Source organism: Neoarius graeffei, chromosome 4 (genome assembly GCF_027579695.1).
Source record: "Neoarius graeffei isolate fNeoGra1 chromosome 4, fNeoGra1.pri, whole genome shotgun sequence".
NCBI lineage: Eukaryota > Metazoa > Chordata > Actinopteri > Siluriformes > Ariidae > Neoarius > Neoarius graeffei.
Window position 1 is genome coordinate 810,548 of NC_083572.1, and position 22,827 is coordinate 833,374.

Consider the following 22,827-nt stretch of genomic DNA (forward strand, 5'->3'; position numbering starts at 1 on the left):
CCTCCAAAGTTCAGAAATAATGAGCATAAACACAGTTCAGAATCTTTATTTGTTTATTGTAGAATCATTTGGACAGAGGTGCTCAGACAACAAGGCAAGTGAACATGGTTATGAGTTATTCATCATCATCGTCATCATCACTTTCTTTGGTATCATCAGTTTTCTCTCATGTAGCTTTAAGAGTGAAAATAAAGGTTAAGGTGAAATGCTTCGTTAATATGACAGAGAGTTACACAAATATAGACCAGAGATTAATGACATTAGACAGCAGTGTTCAAATATGGTAGTGTATTTTGTAAAGAATTTTAATTCACATCTGAAAACAGTGTGATTTATAGACAGCATTTTTTATGTTTTACTTTCACTTTTGAATAAAGGTTTTAATTTTACACTCTAAATATGAAATTTCTGGATTTTAAAGACACCAGCAGAGGCATTTCTGATAAACACTGTTTACGCTTTCAGGTTTCTCCTCTTTAATTTAATCTCAATATAAATGTTGACTAATAGAAATTTCACCCCATCGTGGAGATGCTCTCTTTTCATTATGACATCATCGTTACATCATCATTCCATCATCTCCTGTGTATCAGCACTGAGGTCAGCAGGAGGAGCAGAATGAACAAGCTTTAAGCTCTCTTCTCTACAGCAGTGCTCTCTTCTTCACCTTCATCATCTTCCTCTCTCTCCCTCTGCTCCTCCTCCTCTCCTTGCAGTGCATTGTGGGATATGTGGGAGGTTTCCTGAGGCAGAGTGGCTGAGAGTGTATACTCAGCCCTGAGCCCCTCTGTGATTGATAGCTCATTCTCACCAACATCATCCAATGACACCTCCTCCTTCTCCACTTCCTGCTTCTCCACTTCCACTTCCTCCTTCTCCACTTCCTCCATTTCCTCTTTCTCCTTAGCCCCTCCCATCTTCTCCTTGGCCAGTTCCTCAGACTCCACATCTTCTTCCTGAGCTGGAGCGAGGTCAGCGTGGATCTCACTGAAGGTCTCGTGCTCAGCATGTTCCTCACCTCCTTCTCGATTCTTCTTGACGTGGAAGATTTTAAACGAACCGCCCTTGTTCTTCTGACTCAGACTCTTCTTGATCTTCTCACGTTTCTCCACCGAGACAATCTTGTTCATCTTCTTCTCAAAGTTCTCGCGGGAGAAGGCCTTCTTCAGACTGTCCACTTTCTTCAGACTGGAGCGTTTGATCTTCTCAGCACGAGATTTCTCTTGAGGCTCCATCAATTCTACAAACTCTTCCTCATCCTCCTGCTCTTCATTGAGATCCTCATCTGAAGAAAGCTGGACGGTGTAAAGCTCCGCTTCTTCCTGTGCGCGATTAGCATCAGGAGAGAGGGATTCGTTTTCAGCGTCACAAATTGGATCCTTCACAAACACACTGGAGGGGATCTCCTTCTCATCCTGCAAAAACAAACACACACATCATGTTTATAACAAATATGAACACACACACACACACACGACCCTCTGATATTACCTCCTGGTTGAAGGCTAAAGCAGAGGAGGAATTTAATAAAAATGTGAAGTGAAATGTAGGAGATCATTCGCTCAGCCTCATCCTGCGCTCACAGCTGGCACATAATTTGCATGACCCCCGCAAAAATCAGATCCAGCCAATATAACCCCCCCCAATATAATCACATCATTCACATTAATAAAAATATGAAATATCTTGCATGAATAACTTGTTTATTTTCTCTATTCATTTCATTTGCCAGCAAAATAGTAGCATGTTTAATCATCTGGTAATGTAACCCCCCCCCCCCCCCCCTTCCCCACTGAATACTTGGTATTACCCAACCCGCTTTCTCTACCCATTCACCATTTTGCGCAGTCCTGTATGAATTGTTGGAGAAAGTAGTGGCAGGCTCATGCTAACTGAATATGGTAAGATGAAAAAAGCACTAAAAGGCTAGCCAGGCAAGCCAGACTAAATGTGAATATTTAGTCTGGCCTCGATCCGTAGACATTTCCGACGGGTGTGGGAGGAACAAACCGCTGTCTTTCAAACTGTCTCTGTGCGTATAGGCCAACGCTCTGACCAATCAGCGCAACAGTGACTGTGACGTAGTCAGAGCGACAGAAAGCAGTGGGGGAGGCCTTGAAATAAATAATTTTTCAAAATGCGTATTAATTAATAAACAGGTTCTAGATATTAAGAAGTTTGGAGATAATGACCACAAGTTTGGAGTCTGTACCACATACACATTTTTTTCCAAGTGTTTTTCAAGGGTTTGCTTAAACTGTTTTTGAGAGTTTTTATTTAGTGTTTGGTGAAATAATTTCCCTTAAATTTAAAATAACGGGAAAATAAGAAACAATCAAAAAGTAATGTTTCAAAGCTGTTTATTAATTCTTCGTACTGCACAAACTAGCCCCATCCTTTTGGCTACGAGCGGAGCCAGCTGGTAGATCAGACTTTTGCCATAGCCGGTTGGCAAAACAGCGAAAACGTCCTTCTTGAAAAGGAATGAGCGGAGAGCCTCTTCCTGCTCATGTTTCAACGAAAACTCCAAGTCTAATTCTTCTAAAACTGATTCCAAAGCGGAGTCAAACGCGCGCTATTCACTAGCTGTAGCCATCTTTCCTGTTGTGCTTTCTCCAGTGTCGCGCAGCCTTGTCGTCACTCCTGCAAAAGCCCGCCCAAAGAATCCAAATAAAAACCTTGCGTTGTGATTGGCGGGCACGATTTGATGCCCGGGGTGTTTTTGTTTATATGGTGCGAGGCTAGACCCACTCGCTAGGCAAAAAATATTTTTGGCCGCTAGGCGGGTGGGTCTAGTTTACTAGGCTACTAAAAGGCGGCCAGACAACAATTTTTCATTGTTGGTCGACACCAACCCCAAATAAAAAGAGAAAAAATCCTGACCAAAAGGAGGTAAATACCCATATTGTTAAGTTGCCTGTTAAGTTAGCTGATGGTTTGTTGACTGGAGTTGGCTAGCTAGTTGTTCGATTGCCAGTGTCCTGTGAGGTAAAGCCAGAGGGCATGGGCGCCGCCAGGGGGGGAAAGGTTAGAACAATTCTAGGGGCCCAGCACTGCCATGGGGCCCTTTAAGGGGCTGATAATATGCTTTTAATGATTTTAATAAGACTTTTGAAATAACAACAATGCAATATTCCATCTGGTAAAATGAGCTAATTGAACAAGGTTGTCTATTTCTTGAGTTCTTCAACATATTGTCATTTAACCCTCCCCCTTTTGCGAAATGGTACGGTCCAGTTCTGGTAGAAGCGCGATGCGTTAAATCTGTGTGCTGATCAGTGCGACGCTACTTGCTGCTGTGTCGCGGTGCAGCAGCCAGCCAGCCAGCAGTGGAGTGCGTACAGTCTATGATCGCTAAATATGAAGAGTGGCTGTCAAAAACGTAAAGAAAGGCAGCTGAAAGCTGAGAGGGACCGGAGAGGCAGGCAACTGGTCACTCAGTTTTTCCCAAAGAAAGGTAGCTATCGCTCACATGTGTGTTCAAAATATTAGCGAATGGTAAATAAACAGTATGAACGTGGTTGGATTAGCCTATCAAGAGAACACTTTTACAGTTTGTACAGTGACATTTTTTCCATTTTAATAACTGAACTGACTTGTGTGATAAACAAGATGAAATATTACGTTATGCTGGTGCTAATAACTAGTGCTAATAACCAGTTTCATAACTAATGGGGTGCCCTAAATATGCACAGATTCAGCCTCAGGGGGACCTCCGCCCTACCAAACCACTGAACCCCCCTTTGGAGAAGGAGGTAAGCAGCAATACAACCCATAAATGCTTTAGGATTGAAGTTTTTAATGAGCGAGCGCCATATACAGTTTGCTAGATTAAAGTGTTGCTAATAAACTTTTTCTATGATTTATTAGCAGTCACATCCCACATTTCACTACCAATTGTCCTAGCACAAGAAGGCATGTGGCAAAATCTTGAATTTTCATTTGTGATTGTAAATGCACCAGAATTAGTCACTGACCAGTTTTCATCTAGTCCCTGGTAGGTTAATACATAAAATGTAATAAAGTCACAAACTCAAGGTCCATGGGCTATCAAAAGTCAAATAATGACAATAGTGCAATTGTGATGAGGGTGGGCAAAGTTGGGGGGCCCAAAATTCTAATCTTTCATGGGGCCCAAAATTTCTGGCGGTGCCCCTGCCAGAGGGTGCCAGGGGATCTACTGGACCAATGTCAGTTTTGAATTGTAACTTAAGTTGCTGTTTGCTCCAATATAGTCACACGTTTTGGGGAGATGGCATAATTTACTTATAGATGCCATCCGTTCATTGCTGCTGAGGGCTAGTTCAGAGATTACTCCACTCATTTTGAGCGCACACACCTGTGCAACACACAGACACACGGTGAATGATGGTGCATGTGAGTAGGCTAGCTCCAAGGTACAAAAGACAAGGATGCAGTCTATGACTGAAACGGTGTGTTGAGGATTACCAGAAACATCTGGTTAGTTGTTCAATAGTTTATGCAAAAAATCCGAAAGATTTAATGTAAAACAATGGGCGTAAAAAAAATCTAATGTAAGGGAAAGGAAATGTTTGCCCTATTTACTGGTGTCTTCCACCCCAAGTCACTGCAAACTTTGATGTTAACTAGCATGTCTGACATTTAGCTTGTTAATTATCTACAATCACAGCATTAAAGTGGTCACTAAGAAAACTCCTCTCTTGACACAATAAAATCTTGAAATAATAAAACGAGTCTAATATTTTCCTCATGGGTTCGACAAATTTCAAACCCAGGTAAATTCATGTGAGCATTATAACCAGGAAAATGAAATACCTAAAGTATAACATTGCAAAAAGAATGTAGGCTGAATATTACAGTAGGACAGTAAAATTATGTGGGAAACACTGAAACAACATTTAAAAATGCTTTTTTTTGTAGCAATCTTAATATGCTAGTAAGACGGCAAAAGGTATTTAAAATGCTTTCCAACTTTTTTGTGAGGGAACATGCATTCTCCAAACCTGATGCGGATATACCCCCTCTCTCAAACCATTTGAACATTAATAGACCATAAGGTGAACCCCGTTTTCGTTTTAGGTCGCTCCGACGTCTCTGAACTACATGCTCTTTAGCTGATAAAAAGGACCAAGTTATATTACACTTATAGCAAACTTTCCGCATCACAGAATCGCACTCGTTTTTTAAATCGAGACATTTTCTGAAGAACTATTTTCCTCAGAGCGGAATGCGATTTTGACGTCACGAGACACCACGTGACCGCGCTAAACCAATTGCATAGCCGATTTACGACAACAAACTGGAAAAATGACAGCCTGCTTGTTTGTGAAGATTCTCAGTCATCCAGGTCATAGTAAACTGTGGGTGGTAGAAATGGGCAACTGGACTTGCTTGAAGATTCTTGAAAACGTTTCACCTCTCGTCCAAAAGGCTTCCTCAGTTCCTTAGTCAGACAGAACTGAGGAAGCCTTTTGGACGAGAGGTGAAACGTTTTCAAGAATCTTCAAGCAAGTCCAGTTGCCCATTTCTACCACCCACAGCCTGCTTGTTGTTGTCAAATGTAACCAACATAAAGGAATCTCCCAAAATATCCTTCTAAAGTGGGCCAAATTGATTCTTAACAGTGCTTTATTTATAGCACGAAGAACATTGATGCAAGCGGATGATAAAGGCAGACATTTCATGTTGTCATTTTGATCAATAAATGGAAACAATTTAATTATCAGTGATAACCATTCATGTATTTCTAAAGTGGGCTAAATGGATTCCAAACAGTGCTTTATTTATAGCACAAAGAACAATGATGCAAGCGGGTGATAAGGTAGACCTTTTCATGTTGTCATTTTTATCAGTAAATGGAAATAATTCTAATTATCAATGATAAGGAACATTCAGGTATTCATTTGTTCATTTATTCACTCACAACTATATACAACACATAAAAACAATCATAACAAGTATACATTGACTGGCATAAACTTATATACATATATAAATAAACATCATAATAAAATGAATGATAATGATATCAATGCAATAGAATAGAGGTAAAAATCACATGACATGCTAATCCTCACTGTCAGTGTCAGGGCAGTTATCATCTTCTTTCTCTTCTGTTTCCTTTGTGTTCGAACAGCTGGAACACCTGCACAAGTCTGTACAACAGAGTCCTGCAGAGACACAGGAGCATCTGTTTGTCTCACAGGCACTCCCTCTTTAACCACAGTGTATCACATGCAGAACAGTGTCAGGGGCTGGATTTCTTGTCATCCATGTCACTTGTAGATTTCCATCTTCCAGATGCCAACCATATCCAGCGGGAGATGGAGCGCCAATGTTTTGTTTCACACATGACCTCATGATTGCAGCCTGATAATTTGCCCTTTTGCAGTGCTGGTGGAGGGCATCACTTGTTGGGGGGATAGATAATTCTGGCAAGGCTGATGATGCCATACAGAAAGCCTTGTACCTAGCCTCATTGATATTTTCTGCAGCTGGCTGATCATACAGATGGCATACATATTTGCAAAGTAATGCAAATGTTGAGTGGTCTAAGTTAAAGTCAGTCCCCAGATTTTTGAAAGCCTTCAGGTAGACATCTTTCTCACATGCCACAGCAAATGTCTTCCTTTTGCCTTTGCCATAAAAGGCACTTGTGGAGTCACACCCAGTGAATGTATGTATCCCAATCAAGGCTGAACACACACTGGCTCCGAGAGCTGATGACACCTTGGTAATGTCAATGATGCGTGTCCTGTTGCCCGTCCCTGTGAAAAAGTATAAGCTGCATGGTAATTCTTTCTGCAGACTCACAGCAATGACTGCCACATCAGTGTCAGGGCTCTTAATAATGACAGTCTTGTGCTCCTGTGCAGCATGTTGTGCATGCAAAAACACCCTTGTGTCACATTCTTCATGGTCACACTGCAGGTCTTCCACAGCATGAACAGACTGCACACCGTCCAGTACAGTCACACAGTGACATTGGTCTCGATGTGTTCTGTACAAGCTGAGGTTTTTGCCCACTGCTGTAAGATCAGCATTTGTCCACGCATCATACAAGAACTCAGCAAGTGCTTCTTTATTTGTTCCTTCAGAAGATATGTGCATATAACAAGTCTTATGTGTCGAAGATTTAGTTTTTTCAACAGTTTCGGCCGAGTTTTCTTCTTCTTCGGTGATGCTGGATGATAGCACTGCTACTCCGGTTAGGTGGCTGCCATGCTGCTTCTGTTTCCCTTGCACAGCTGGCAGCTCCCAGCTACCCGATTCGTCCAGTCTGATGACGTTTCAACCGTGGCACCTCTCGTGAGCCAAAGTGTTATTACGCCTGCCGAATATGTACATGCGCCTTGGAGATACTAGTTCTTCATTAAATGTTGCGATTTAAGAAATGAGCGTGATTCTGTGACGCGAACTTTTTGTTGTAATCTTACCACAACTCATTCTTTTTTATGAACTGAAGCGTGTGCGGTTCGGAGAGGTCGGAGCGGGATCCCTTTTCGGAAGGACTTTTCGAGGTTCACCTTACGGCCTATAACTGAGATTTTTTTATATATCAAGAGAAGAGGGAAAGAGAGGGAAATGGCCAAAGAGGTACAGGTGATGAGAGAGAGACAGGTGGCCAGAGAGAGAGAGAAGGAGGCGACAGAGGAGGTGTGGCAGTTGAGCAAGAGAGAGGAGGAGGTGACGGAGGAATTGCAGCAGTTGAAGAGAGAGAGAGAAGAGGAGGCAGCGGAGGGTCAGGTGACCAAAGAGAGGGAGGGAGAGCACAGAGACAGGCAGCGCAGGAGGCACAGATGACCAGGTAACAGACCTTAAAAAACAAAATTGTGCATGCAAGCACACACTGTCAGGACACTGAACTGATTTGTATTTGGTCCGTGTGGTTTCCTCACAGAGGGACACATGATGAGGGCAGCAGTCAGGCAAATGAGCAGGTGAGAATGCAAGGAAACATAATTTAGCTGTGAATAGTGTTATTGATATGTACAATACATTCATTTAATAGGATTGTTATTTCAGACAGTGACAAGTTTTCTTGTCATGTTTACCACAGGATCTTGAGCCCCACGTCAGGGACCAGTCGAACACTGGCAGGGACAGGAAAGGATTTGATGTTTCAGACATTATCACTTGTGCAACCTGATCCTAAGTTTATAGTAGTGCAGAAGTGAGCTAAATGTGTGTTGTCTTTTCAACAGAAATGGTTCACAACTTTTCCTTGGTTGCATTACAGTGCCACCTTACAAGGGGTCATATGTTTTCACTGTGCCAAAGTTTTTGGAATCAGTCAACATTTGCAAGCAAGTGTGACCCTGCCTTTGTGAATGTAGGCTTTAGAAATTGGAAAAAGGCTATCCAGAAGTTCTCAGAACATGCAAAAAGTCAGCTGCATATCCAAGCCATGAACATCTATGCACGAAAAGGGAACACTGTAGCTTCACAGCTTTCTTCAGCTGTTGCCAGACAACAGGAGGAAGCAAGGTATGGATTGTTGAAGATTGTAGGCTCCATCAAATACTTAGCTTGGCAAGGTTTAGCTCTACGAGGTCATGTGGAAGAGAAGGGTAATCTATCCCAACATCTTAAAGACAAGGCAGAAGATGACCCTGCTTTGCAGAAGTGGTTAGAGACACACAAGCAGGATTACACAAGTCCTCTCATTCAGAACGAAATACTAGGCATAATGAGCAATGACATTATAAGAGGAATAGCTGACACTATTCGATGCCTCCCAGTCACACAGTTTGCCTTGATTGTTGATGGGACACAAGACATATCAGGTCAAGAACAAGAATCTGTATGTCTTCGTTATGTGGATCATGACTTAAATCCTCATGAGGAATTTATTGGGATGTATTCAGTGCCTGAAACAACAGGAGAGTATCTTGCAAAAGTAGCATTAGATGTACTTTGCAGACTAAATTTGCCATTGTCAGCACTGCGTGGGCAGACATACGATGGCGCAGCGAATATGTCTGGCAAATATTCTTGTACACAGGCGCTTATTAAGGAGAAACAGCCACTAGCTTTATATGTGCACTGTGGAGCACACTGTGTGAATCTGATAGCACAGAAGGCATGCACAGCTTCTAGAGTTGTGCGAGATGCCCTTGATTGGGTTCATCAATTAGGAGTTTTGTGTGGACAGTCTGGCAAATTCAAACAGATGTTTCATCAGATAGCGATATCTGACCATGGAACCCCAAGTGCCCTGAAACCACTGTGTGAAACTAGGTGGACTGTTAGACATGGTGCCATCCGTTCCGTTTTAACACAGTATGATTCTATCCTCACTGCCTTAGAGGAAATGGCAGGGACTGACTCTCCCACTGCAGCCACTGCAAATGGTCTGTTTCAGCAGTTTATGAGAGGCAGCACTGTACTTGGTCTTGTGATGGCACAAGCAGTTGGAGAGCTAGAGTGTCTCAACAGTTCTCTTCAGAGAAGGACACAGACTGTTTCTGGTATGCAGGCTGCTGTTTGTAAGGTTCAGTCTACTCTCAATGGCAAGAGAAGTGATGAGGCCTTCCGAAGCCTTTTTGAGAAGGCATCTACAGTTGTGAATTCTTTAGACTTAGAACCTATAACAATGCCAAGAGTTCGACAACCACCCAAGCGCTATAGTGGAGAATCAAGTGGTTTCAGTCCTAAAACTCCTATGGAATACTACAGAGTTGAGTTTTATAAGCTACTTGACACCATTCACACACAGTTCACAGAACGTTTCCAGCAGGGTGGTCTTCTTACCCTGCAAAAGCTGGAGAACACCTTGCTTTCTGGAAATATTGACCCAGTGGTTCATGACTATCCAGAAATTAATGCCCAGCTGCTGGAAATCCAGCTACCCATGTTCAAACATAATTACATGTACAGTTCCTGTGGAGAGGCTACAAACATTCTCAAAGGTTTGCCATTAGAGGTGCGAGGCTTATTCACTGAAATTGAAACTCTGATGAGGTTACTCCTTGTGGTACCAGTCTCATCCTCTGAGGCAGAGAGGGGCTTTAGTGCTCTTAGACGATTAAAGACTTGGTTACGCACAACTATGACACAGCAGAGGCTGAACCATGTTGCAGTGTGTCACATACATCAGGACAAATTGGACCTCTTAACTAAGAAGTCAGTGTGTACACAGTTCATTTCTTTTACACCGAGATGCAAACAGGTATTTGGTGCTTTTATCTGAATTGCCCAACAATATCTATAGTCTGCTAGTAGTAGTAGTATAGTTGCTGGCAGAATAGACATCAGTATGGCATCCTGTTTATTTTAGTCAAATACTTGGCATGGTATGGTATGTGTGTTAAGTTGCAGCCTAATATGTTATAACATACTTTAATATGTGATTCACAGATAGGCCTACTTTTGTATTTTCATGCTTTTGTTTGGATTTTGTTAGTATGAACTGGTGATGCCCACCAATATGTAAAATTAGTTTGCCATGTTCAGAATAGAGATGCAAGCTGCACTCCAGTGTGCCACCCTGTATTGTGTGATGTATTGAGTGTTGTCATGAATTATGCATAAGACATTTGCTGTGTGTAGTTTATTGGTGTCAATACAGTGATGCAATTGATTAATCGTTAAGTTCTTGGTTTTTTTTTTCATAGATAGTGAACACACACACAAAATCAATTGAGTGGAAGCTGCCACAGTCTTGCTAGCTAGTGCTTAAACACTATGAATTAACTACTGTGTCATTGTGGTATAAATAGTCAAGTGCACAGCTGCAACTACGTTAAGTAAATCAGAGTAAAAATATCACAATGTATTTCTAATACAGGAATGCCAAATTAGCATGATTCTTTTTACGCAAGTAAATGATTCAATAAATAAATAAGAGTTTAACCCCCCCAGTGGTAGACCCAAAGTTACGCCCTTGGCTCACAGCAGCACATGACAAAGCAGCAGGAGCTCGTTCAGTTCTGATGTCGATAACAGACACAGATAACAGACTGTAAGTTTATTCATTTAAACTGAAATTTCCTTAAGTCTATGTAAATTAGGTATAACTCTGTAAAGTCACAAATCCAAACAATCTTTCTTTCCTTTGCAGTTAGATCCCACAAAAATGGAAGAAAAATATTACAGCCCTGGTCTCATCTTCTCCTGTTATATTAATTGTGTGCAGAGACGTGAGGAAGATAAATAAAGCTTTGAAGGAAGTAACAAAGATCGCTGTGTCTCTGGCGGCACCAGGGAGGGACATGGGGGTGCTGTAGATACCCCAGGAGAGCCATCGCACCTCTTTTGCACCCCCAAGGATTTTCTGTGGTTTATTTAGAATTTTTAAAGTGCAGATATTATAATTTGTAGAACAGGATAAAGCGGCTAGAGATAATGAGATGAGATGAGACATTAATAAAACAAATTGATTATTATTAGACTAAAAAACATAAAGCCAATGCAGGTGACCTGATTCAGCCAAAGGGAGCAGCACTCATTGAACTTTTGACCTTAATTTCACGTCCTGTTAGAAAGAGCACGATTTTTTTTTTGCAATTTAGGATTAGTGAAGCATTAGCAATATAATAATGGATCTTTTTTACTTCATAAACATCCATGTGTGGAGACTCAATCACCAGACGCGTTGTTTTGTGATGAAGATATCGAATGGGAAGATCATGATTTTTTTCTCTGTTCCCAATTATTATCAATGTGACATATTTGACAGTTGAGGCAGAAATTCTGACTCCTTATAGTTCTCTCCATGTAATGTTCATTCCGATAACATTAGGGAACTGAACACTGTTGAGTCACTGGTCGAGGTGTTGGTGACTGACAGCATGAGTTTGTGATTTCAGAATCTGATCCCGAAATGTGTACAAACCTCCGTGTGTGTGCTGCATGTGTTCATGCCCTGGCTGTGGATTAACTGTGTGAAATGTTATATTCAGAGGTGTGTTTAGGTCGGCTGGCTTGTGAACCTTATATTTACATCCTGTGAGCTGTTCGCCTTGTGTTTAACACAGAACGGCACTGTATCTGTCATGGAGCAGGTATTGGGTGTGTGTGTGTGTGTGTGTACATATTGTAGGTACAATCACAGTTACTATTAATATTAAGTGATCAATCTCATTAAATCAGTCTCGTTAAATTTGAAGGTTAATAATTATATTGAATCAATCCCATTGAATCGTTTAATTTGACTCATTTGAATGGAATCATACCATAGAATCAGTCTCATTGAATCGTTTGAACTGAATCATTCAAATGAATCGTTCAAGTGAATCGAATCAGTGAACCATTCAGAGTGAATCAGTGAATCATTCAAAGTGAATCAGTGAATCATACCATTAATTCTAGTGCTTAATAACAAGTTACCAAACAGCTAAATTATGGTATATTCCAAATTATTATTGATCACTTACCATATTACATAAATCATCTGCACCTTTTGAATTCTTTGAGAGATTGGGGACTTCGAAAATATTGGAACACCAACAAGATGAATACACACAGCTTTGATAATAAATGAATTTATTATAACAAAGATAAAAAAAATAAAATGAATAATGTCAGCAGATATCTTCAAATATGATGGTCATATATGTGTGTGTTTATGTGTATGGGTGTGTGTGTGTGTGTGAGAGAGAGAGAGAGAGAGAGAGAGACCTTGGGTGTTGCTCTTGAGAGGGTTGGCTCTTGTGGCTAACTCCACGTGTTTGTGGGGGAGGAGTTAAGGCCCAAGGACCACCTCGTGGAGTTAAACAAAGAAAGGTGTGTTAGGTCTAGCTTGTTGCTATGTGCTTGTTAAAGGCCCTATGGCCTAGCTAAGCACGTGGTAGGCCTAGATTAGCTTTGGGGCTAAGCTAAGACAAAGGAATTAGCTGTGTGGCTAACTAGGGTATGTTTGTGAGTGTGTGTTGGTTAGGCCTGGTGAGGCCTACTGAGGCTAATGAAACAAAGGGCTAGCTGGTAGCTAACCCACTAGCTCATAATACTGAAACCACTAACATCTTGATGAGATCAAGATGTATAGTAATGAAATTAAAATGTTAGTAAGAATAAGAGAAAAAGGAGCATACACCGCCTGTCTAATTGAGATATTAAAACAAAACAGATCAATTCAACACGCTGCGTGTTTAACAGTGTAACAGATAAACCTGGGTTTAAATTCACACTATTTCAATAAAACAACTTCCTAAAACTAGCTTAATTATTATGCCCAAATATATTTTACTCAATATCTTGCCTCTAGCAAAGTTCTGAGAAGATGTTCGCCGTTGCAGAGCTTCGCTGTTCATGAAGCACGTGAGCCGCCCGTGTAGAAAGTGCAGAGTCTTCTTGGGTCCGGCGGAGCACTTGGGTCGTTTCCGTGAAGGCAGAGGATTCTTGATCCGAACTTCAGCATTTGTGAGGAAAAGTCTCTGATTAGAATAATATGCACAGCGCTTTTGAGTTAAAAGGATTCAATCGCTTCTTAACTTTTAACTGCCTGGGCTGCAGTCGTGACATCACTTCTAATACGAATAAACCGGTTGTAACTCACTGAGTTTAAAATCGCGCGATCTTAGAGTTTACCTTGGCCAAGGGTAAGAAATCGCGCTGAATGATGGATCTTGCAAGAAAGAGGTGTTTTCGGGTTTGAGAGCATCTCTTTATGCGTCTAAATTCCTTGGAATCCAGACACGAGAGACAAAGAGCTGGGAGCTTCCGCCTGGACTTATGCGCTCATGGCGGACTGACGTAGATGATCCCGCCCAGGCGTGACGTAGATCACACGGAAGTTGGCTGGGAGTTGTAGTTCTTAGACACAAAATGGCGGACTGTACCTACAATATGTTACAATAGAAATGAGAAGGCCACTCGGAGAGCTCAGACCTCCACTAAGGCCAAATGTTGAAAAGTTAGTGAAAGAGAAACTAAATTGATCGGGCCGCCCTGTGAGCCGGATGCGCTCCAACATTTAAGGGGTTCTTCCCTGCCCATGCTACACCTTTCCACCAAGTTTCATGAAAATTGGGTGGGTAGTTTTTGCAGAATCCTGTTTAAACAAACAAACTAAAAGCACAGCTTCCTTGGCAGAGGGAATTAAACTGCATCGGCCAGCACATTAACAGGAAACCCGAAATTTCAGAACACCCTCACTGAAAAGTCATGCAACGCCATAGCACCAGCAAAAGAAACTCTCTGGCGCTGCCCCTGGCCTCTGGTGAGTCAATGTAGTGAGTAAAGTTAGCTCACTTTGCTAGTAAAGTCAAGCATGCAACATTCAAATCACACACTCACACTGATTAGTTCATTATTTGTATTTAATTAGTTAGCTTTTTGAAGCTGTATGTATCCTGTATAGAGCTACTGTTGTTTCTCACTGCAACTAATGACATAAGCTGGACAGGCCACGCCCACAGGGTACAAACCAGCAGGAGCAAATTGTTACCTGCTATGAATATACACTTCATATACATATTCATATCGACCTGCTGTGTGTTTAATTTATTTGTTTGATTTTACTTTAAGTTTAATTGTTCGAGTTTTTGTGAACAATCCGTTCCCAAAACTCTAAAACTGATTTTTATTGTTTGTGAACTTACTTCGGTTTGAAATGGATTTTTTTTTTAGTTAAAGACAGTCACTGAAGAACTCAAGCATGACAGAACGAACCTCTAAACTTTAATCCTTTGGCCTTCAGCTGTTTACACAATATTACAGGGACTGTGGAGAAAAGCATCTGCCAAAGATTAATATCTTAGGGGGGGGAGTGAAGGAAGCCAAACCCAGCAGAACTCAGAGTTTCCACTGAAGGAGGGGTTTGGTGGAGACAGCTGGATCACAGACACACACACACACACACACACTGCATGGGTATCAGAGTGTATTATCTGAGGAATCCAAGGAGTTGGAGTTGTTGCTCTTAGCGATAACATAAGGCATTCCAGTCAGGATGAGATCATCGTGTGTGTGTGTGTGTGTGTGTTGCCCATGGCTTTGTTCTAATCCCCTCAGTTAGGAGAGCGCTTGTAGGAAAGCCAACATGACTGACCTGAATAACAGGAAGTGTGAGAACTCAGGAAGTGGAAACTTCACTCAGAGTGAATTTGAGACAGAACCGAGACTCAAAACACACTGAGAGTGTAAACTGTGTCACACTGCTGTGTCCTCATTTTAATGATTTAATACATTAATCACACACACAACATACACACACACATACAACGCATACAACACACAACACACACACCCTACATTACTGCCTTAACTGCTAAGTTCTAATTTGCATCTGAAAAAATGAGGGCTCTAATCAGGCCACCCTTCTGTAAACCTTGTTTGGTAAAGAAGCCAACTGGACTTGCTCAAAATTCTTGAAGATGTTTCACCTCTCATCCGAAAGGCTTCTTCAGTTCTGTCTGACTAGTGCGGAGTTCCGGGTGTTTTTCCTCTACTGGACCAAAAGCAACCCTAAGGAGAGTCGTTGAGGTCACACGGGTCGTTGATTCATCCTGTAGGTGTTGGGGTCACTGGGGTCCGGGTGTGAACAGTGTTAGCAGCCTAGAGGGTCGTTAGGGTGATCTGTGGGTCGTTGTCTCTCTCTCTGCCATCATGCGAGTCATTGAAGTCAGCTGAGTCTTGGTCTGGATGTGTATTCAGTTTTCTGGGACGTGTGCCAAGGACTGCATTGTAGGTGGCTGATAAGTTTTGTCTCAGACCACCTCCTCTGTTCAGTGATGGTCATTCCAGGTTGAAGAAGACGGCTTCTTTTACTCCTCTTTCAAACCACTGGTCTTCTCTGGCTAGAATGCCTACATTGCAGTCCTGAAACGAGTGTCCTTTGTTATTGAGATGAAGACAGACAGCAGAGTCCTGGCCTGAGGAACTGGCTCTCCTGTGTTGAGCCATGTGCCTGTGAAGCGGTTGTTTCGTTTCCCCAGTGTACAGGTCTGTGCATTCCTCACGGCACTGAATTGCGTACACGACGTTGTTCTGCTTGTCTCTGGGCATTCTGTCCTCAGGGTGGACCAGTTTCTGCCTCAGGGTGTTACTGAGTCTGAAGTGTACAGGGATGTTGTGTTTGTAGAAGATCCTCCTGAGTTTCTCAGATAGTCCAGAAATGTAGGGAACAAAAATGTTCTTGTGTTTGTTGCTGTTTTCTTCCCTGTCCGTTATGTTTCTTTTCCTGGTCTTGACGAAAGCCCAGTTGGGATACCCGCACTTCTGAAGTGTTTCCTTAATGTGCTTTTGCTCTTTCTCTTTTCCCTCTACCGGTGTAGGAATGTTCTAAGCTGTGTGATGTAAGGACAATTTGTGTTCCAGTGGGTGGTGAGAGTCAAACAGTAGGTACTGGTCTGGGGGGGGGGGGGGGGGGGGGGGTGTTCTGGTAGACCTCAATGCTAAGGCTTCTGTCTTGTTTGATGTGCACGCTGCAGGCCAAAAAGACTAGGAGGTTACCACTGATGTCCTCCTGAGTGAAGCTGATGTTGATATCCACTGCAGTGATGTGCTCTGTGAAGGCTTCCACCTCATGGGTTTTGATTTTAACCCAGGCATCGTCCACATACCTGAACCAGTTCTTAAAGATGTTTCACCTCTCATCCAAAACATATACATCCACCCATGCATCCACACACTCCTGACTCCACCCCTTCCCTCTAAAGACCACGTATAAATGTATCATGTGACCTGATTGGTGCAAATAGAACGATTTAATTTTAAAATGTTATGAACTTAACACACTACAGAACCAGTAAGTATAACACACACACACACACACACACACACACTCTGCATGGGTATCAGAGTGTGTTGTGTGAGGAGTTCATGAAGGAGTTACAGTTGTTGCTCTTAGCAATAACATACAGCATTGCACTCAGGATGAGATTTTGTGTGTGTGTGTGTGTGTGTGTGTGTTTGTGTGTAGTAATTCCAACTGATTCAGACAGGATTAGTGAGGTGTATACATCACAGAGATGGGCGTGTCTATACGCACCTCATATTAGTACACACTGAGTGCTCACTGAAAGGGAGGAGGCTATGCTTGATCATCAGTAGGTCATCTCATCATCTCATTATCTCTAGCCGCTTTATCCTGTTCTACAGGGTCGCAGGCGAGCTGGATCCTATCCCAGCTGACTACGGGCGAAAGGCGGGGTTCACCCTGGACAAGTCGCCAGGTCATCACAGGGCTGACACATAGACACAGACAACCATTCACACTCACATTCACACCTACGCTCAATTTAGAGTCACCAGTTAACCTAACCTGCATGTCTTTGGACTGTGGGGGAAACCGGAGCACCCGGAGGAAACCCACGCGGACACGGGGAGAACATGCAAACTCCACACAGAAAGGCCCTCGCCGGCCACGGGGCTCGAACCCGGACCTTCTTGCTGTGAGGCGACAGCGCTAACCACTACACCACCGTGCTGCCCTTCATCAGTAGGTCACATGACCATAACATATATGTAGTGTGTACCTGTGCTAAAAACTTAATAATGTCTCTAAAACCTCTGACACGCCCTTTTACCCTCGTCTGAAATTTACTGTTCTGTGTTCAAACTTTTGGTTTTGGACACGAGAGAAAAGAGCGAGTGCTTCCTGAAGCATCTTTATCCTGAAGAAAAAGTGGAAAACCTCTTTACAGGATATAACGCAGTCTTTACCAACATGTCCGATCCGACGGGACGAACAGAACCTGAAGTTATTTCTACTGCTCCGTTTACAGAAGAGAAAACACGCACTAATCTTTCCGGACACCGAGTGCAGGCAGCCTGTAAATATTAATCACACAGCAGGTTCAGAGTAAAATCACTGAGCATACTCCGGGAATAATTACACATGGGAAACTAATCCTGTCTGAATAAGGGTTCTGCAAGTGTGCATTCATATATCTGACCTCTGAGTGAGGAACAACACTGCAGCTGAACATTCAGCTTCTGTACACACTCTGATAAAACTGAGTTCTGATGCAGTGAAGAATTACACATCATTAATTCCTCTGACTTTTATCACAGCTTCCTCTCTCTCTCTCACACACACACACACACACACACACACGCACACACACACACACGAGGCTGAATAACATGGTTAATAAATATGCTTAATTCATTAATATACTGAAATGCTTCTGATCTGATGTTAGTTGTTTGGGGGCGGAGTCAAAGGTTCTTCAAAACCAGAAATCCAAATCTGCGCTCATCACACACACACACACACACACACACACACTAACATTTCAGTTCTCATTCTGGTGTAAACACACACCAGTTCTAAAGGTTCAGATGGTTCTCCTGTTTAACAGAACCACCTCAGTGGAGAAACTCTGAAAGGGTTCGAGGGTTGATGTGACTTTGCAGCCTGAAGCTCCACAGCACAGTACATTCCACAGCAGCATGAGAAATATAGTACACACACACACACACACACAGTGTACTGCTACACTAAACAAATCGCATGCTAATCATTTGAAGCAAGTTTTGCAAAACAAAACAGCAATAACACGCACACGCACGCACACACACACACTGTACTCTAACACACACACACACACACACACACACACACACTCTCTCTCTCTCTCTCTCTCTCTCTCCAGATAGCCTTTTTAGGCAGTGAAGCGATCATGCTATAAAACACATTTTCTGCTCTAAATGTGTGTGTGTGTGTGTGTGTGTGTGTGTGTGTGTGTGTGTGTGTTTTAGTCTCTCAGGAATGTCACACATTACAAGAGCTCTTAACATAACACCCTTCAGGTGAGACTCAACTGTATTCACACACACACACACACACACACACACACACACACACACAGAGTTTTCATTGTCACACTGAAAAAACATGGAAAATTTAGTGAAGGAAAGAGACATTGATGTTTCAGAGGAAAAACTGTGTGTGTGTGTGTGTGTGTGTGTGTGTGTTAAGAATGCAGTACTCTGTCCAACTGCTCCACCCTTTACCCTACTCAGTGTGAGTTAACTCTTACACACACACACACACACACGTGTTTACTTAGATTTAGACTTCTCAGTAGAGACCCTGAGACACACCCTACCTTCAGAGTGAGTTCATTTGTTTATGGAATTATCTGCTGAGGAATCAGGAGTGTTAAAGCAGAAGGTAGATGCACTAATCCCTAACAACTAATCCATCAGATCTCACTAATCCTTCAACGCTCACTAATCCCTCAGTTCTCTCTAAACCCGTTTTCACTCTGGGTCATTTCAGAGATGTTTAAAGCTGACCCCCGTCGCGCTGTATGAGGTCTCAGTGATGTGTGGTGTGATTCTCTAACAGACTGTGTGATAGCATGTGGGTCTCTGTGTCAGATCATATGATGAAGATCCTCTAACGATAGACCTGTGATTAAACACCACTATGTTCTGCTCATGTGATCCGGAAATCTGCTCGTGCAGAAAATAAACACACTCATTCCACAGTGAGGATTGAGGAAATTATTTTCAGTTCATTAGGGCAGCATGGTGGTGTAATGGTTAGCCCTGTCAGCTTACAGTAAGAAGGTTCTGGGTTCAAATGTCATGGCTGACGAGGGCCTTTCTGTGTGGAGTTTGCATGTTCTCCCTGTGTCTGTGTGGGTTTCCCCCAGGGTGCTCAGGTTTCCCCCACAGTCCAAAGACATGCAGATTTGGTTAAATACCCAGCCAGTGGGGTTGTACAAGTCAGTGTGTACTGAGTGCCAGTCCCAATCCTGGATAGACTGTGTCAGGAAGGGCATCTATTGTAAAACTTACACCAAATTGAATATGTGGAACAGATCCGCTGTGGCGACCCCTACCGGGAAGAAGATTTTCTGTCCATTAGAACATTTCATTTACGTTTCTCTATTCGCGATACCGAATGTGAGACTTTAATCACAGATTTCTGACGCTCACAGACACGTTGCTGTTTGTCACAGTGGCACTAAACTGGCGATTGTAAATGTCACAATTTGCGTTCAAACATCGCCGATCTCAGCTCACAAACAAACAATTCTTTTACGATGTGAGATTTTTGTCTTCAGCAGCAAAATCAGGCTGAAAATCACTCAACAGAAACCATGTTTAATTAATTAATCCCAATCTGTAAATTCTAATCTCTTTAAAGCTAGTCGGCCTTTCGATTTCATAAAATTGGTGAAATTTAGTTCCGTCTGAAATGTGGTGATTGTGATATCTGTTTATTTCTGTAATATCTCACAAAATATCAGGCCATTCTGTGGCTGGGAAGTTATTTAATTTGAGGGGATTAAAGCAAATAATGTGCATGAAATCGCTCGCTTGGCGCAGTCAAGCAGACAGAGGAAGTCTGTGTGCGCATGCACAGGTTTACCTTCTTCTTCTTCTTTTGGGTTTTACGGCAGCTGGCATCCACAGTGTTGCATTACTGCCATCTACAGGTTTCCCTTTGAGCGTGCACTGACAGTTCCATCATTCTGTCGCTAAACGAACAGCTGATCACACCGAGGTGCTCGCTGAGCACCAATATTTATTAGTTTGGTCCTGCATTTCCTTTCCTTCGCATATAACATAACGTCTTTTCTTCTCACTTTCTTTCCGTTACTGTAGTCGCTCTTTCACGTTTCATTCGCACACTCACGCCCTCCATTTTTCTCTCCTGTTTCAAATCTGTATCCCACAATGCCTTGCGTGAACAGGGAAAGCCCACCACGGGATGCATGACGTAGTATCTTGAATTGGGTCACGGTGAAGCAGGAAAACATAGCAGAGAATTTAGAGCCACGTGGAAATTAATTTATTAATTGTTCTATTTTAAAAAAACCACTAATAACTAAACTAATAAAACTGGGAGTCTGTGATTTGAATTCAGTAGCTTTGGTCACTAAATAAAAATAATTGTGTGTTGGGAAAAATTTTTTATGACCTACACTTGAGAAATCTGAAAGGCAGTCCAGCTTTAATCCCAAACTCCTTCCCATAATCCCAGCAAACCTCCATCCTTCATCTCTTGCATAGAACTTGAACAGCAAATCTAATCATAATTCATCCTTATGTTTCAACCCCCACACCCTGGTTCCGAGGAACAGCTGAATCACAATAACCACAAAACACACACACACACACACACACACACACACGCACACACCTGGAAGATGAGCACTCTGAAGTTGTCTCTGTGCAGCAGGTAGTTGTGGTTATCCTCCAGCTTCTTCACCTGAACCGTCTGTCTCTCCATCTTCTCCCTCACATCCTTCATGATGGCGCTGATCTTGCGGTTCTTCTCCAGCAGTTTGCTCACGCTGTTTGTCGTCACGCTGTTGCTCTTCACCAGTTTATTCATGTCGTTCTGGATGTGACGGACTGATCCCTCCATCACATGCTGCCACTCCTCCATCTGCTGCTGCTTCTCCTGCACTGAGTCCAGCATCTTCACTAGCTGGTCCAGCAGCGTCAGCACTGTGATGGCGTTCACCTCGTGGGTCTCGTCTAGCTGCAGAGGGACAGACGGCTCGCCGTGAGACGGCTGGGGGTCAGACGGCACCAGCAGCTCCTGACTCTCGTGTTCCATCTCCATGTTGATCTTCTCTACCTGCACCTCGTCTTCACCCATGTTTACTCTCTCTGCACTCGTTCACTACTCCTCACCTCACACACTCTCTTCTGTGTGTGTGTGTGTGTGTGTGTGTGTGAGAGAGAGACAGAGAAAGAGCTGTCTGAGCTTGTTGGAAAAAGATTTCTGCTTCCAGATTCAGCTGCTCCACTTCGCTCTCTCTCTCTCTCTCTCTCTCTGTTTCTCTCTCTCTCTGTTTCTCTCTCTCTCTCTCTCTCTCTCTGTTTCTCTCTCTCTCTCTGTTTCTCTCTCTCTGTTTCTCTCTCTCTCTCTGTTTCTCTCTCTCTCTCAGTCTTTCATTCCCTCTTTCTGTATCCTGTATTTTTCTCTCTTCAGTTGCAGGAGTTTTGAGGGTTATTTTCTCCTGCAGCTTAAATATCAGTCCACACCCAAAAGAGGCGGAGTTTGGTTGTCATGACAGCTTCACACAGTGTTGAGAAATTTATGTGGCGCTCTGTGTGTGTGTAGTGACCGTGTGTGTGTGTGTGTGTGTGTGTGTGTGTGTGTGTTTAATGGGATATAAGCAGCACTAACTGCCAGTGCAAACTCTTTGTCTTTGGCCTCGTGCCAGTTTAAAGAGCAGCAGGAAAGTGTGTGTGTGTGTGTGTGTGTGTGTGTGTGTGTGTGTGTGTGTGTGTGTGTGTGTGTGTGTGAAGCTAAACAATGAGCTTAAGTTTGCCAGGCAGCAAATTGAAGGTGTGTTTGAGTCCCAACAGAACTCTGTACCCCGTGTGTGTGTGTGTGTGTGTGTGTGTGTTGTACCTTTGTGTGTCTTTTTGCATTTACACACACACACACACACACACACACACACACACACACATATTGTGACTGTTCTTGGTGTGAGCTCATTAACACATTCCTGTGCCCTCTCTATAATCTGTGAGACAAAAACACAGAATGTTCTTGCAGAGTTCTAGTCCTCCTAGGCCCAGTTTGACCTGGTGCACCTTTGAGCTCAGGGAGTTTATTAGCTGACATCACGTGACCCACCTGTAGCTTTAAAAACAGCCTTTCCTTTTATGTTTTTGTTTTGGTAAGCCGTTAGTGCTGAATATACACTTTAGTGTGTGTCTTTTCTTTATTACGGGCAGGAAGGCCATCTCATCATTTCATTTGGACTGAATATTGGTGAACTTCATCAGGGTGGCACGATGGTGTAGTGGTCATCACTGTCGCCTCACAGCAAGAAGGTTCTGGGTTTGAACTTCACAGCTGACGGGGGCCTTTCTGTGTGGAGTTTGCATGTTCTCCTCCCCGTGTCTGTGTGGGTTTACTGCGGGTGTGCCAGTTTCCCCCACAGTCCAAAGACCTGTGGTTTGGTTAATGTGTGT

At 42.8% G+C, this 22,827-nt stretch overlaps 1 protein-coding gene across 1 annotated transcript; it reads right to left on the reverse strand.

The window, feature by feature from the left end:
• Window positions 1–35: 35 nt before the first annotated feature.
• Window positions 36–21,867, reverse strand: cavin2b (caveolae associated protein 2b). The gene is made up of 2 exons (XM_060918531.1): window positions 21,029–21,867; window positions 36–1,415 (listed from the first exon to the last, which is right to left on the reverse strand). Exons 1-2 carry the CDS (start codon window positions 21,491–21,493, stop codon window positions 630–632), a joined length of 1,251 nt encoding a protein of 416 aa, XP_060774514.1. The 5' UTR covers window positions 21,494–21,867; the 3' UTR covers window positions 36–629.
• Between the last annotated feature and the right edge of the window lie 960 nt (window positions 21,868–22,827).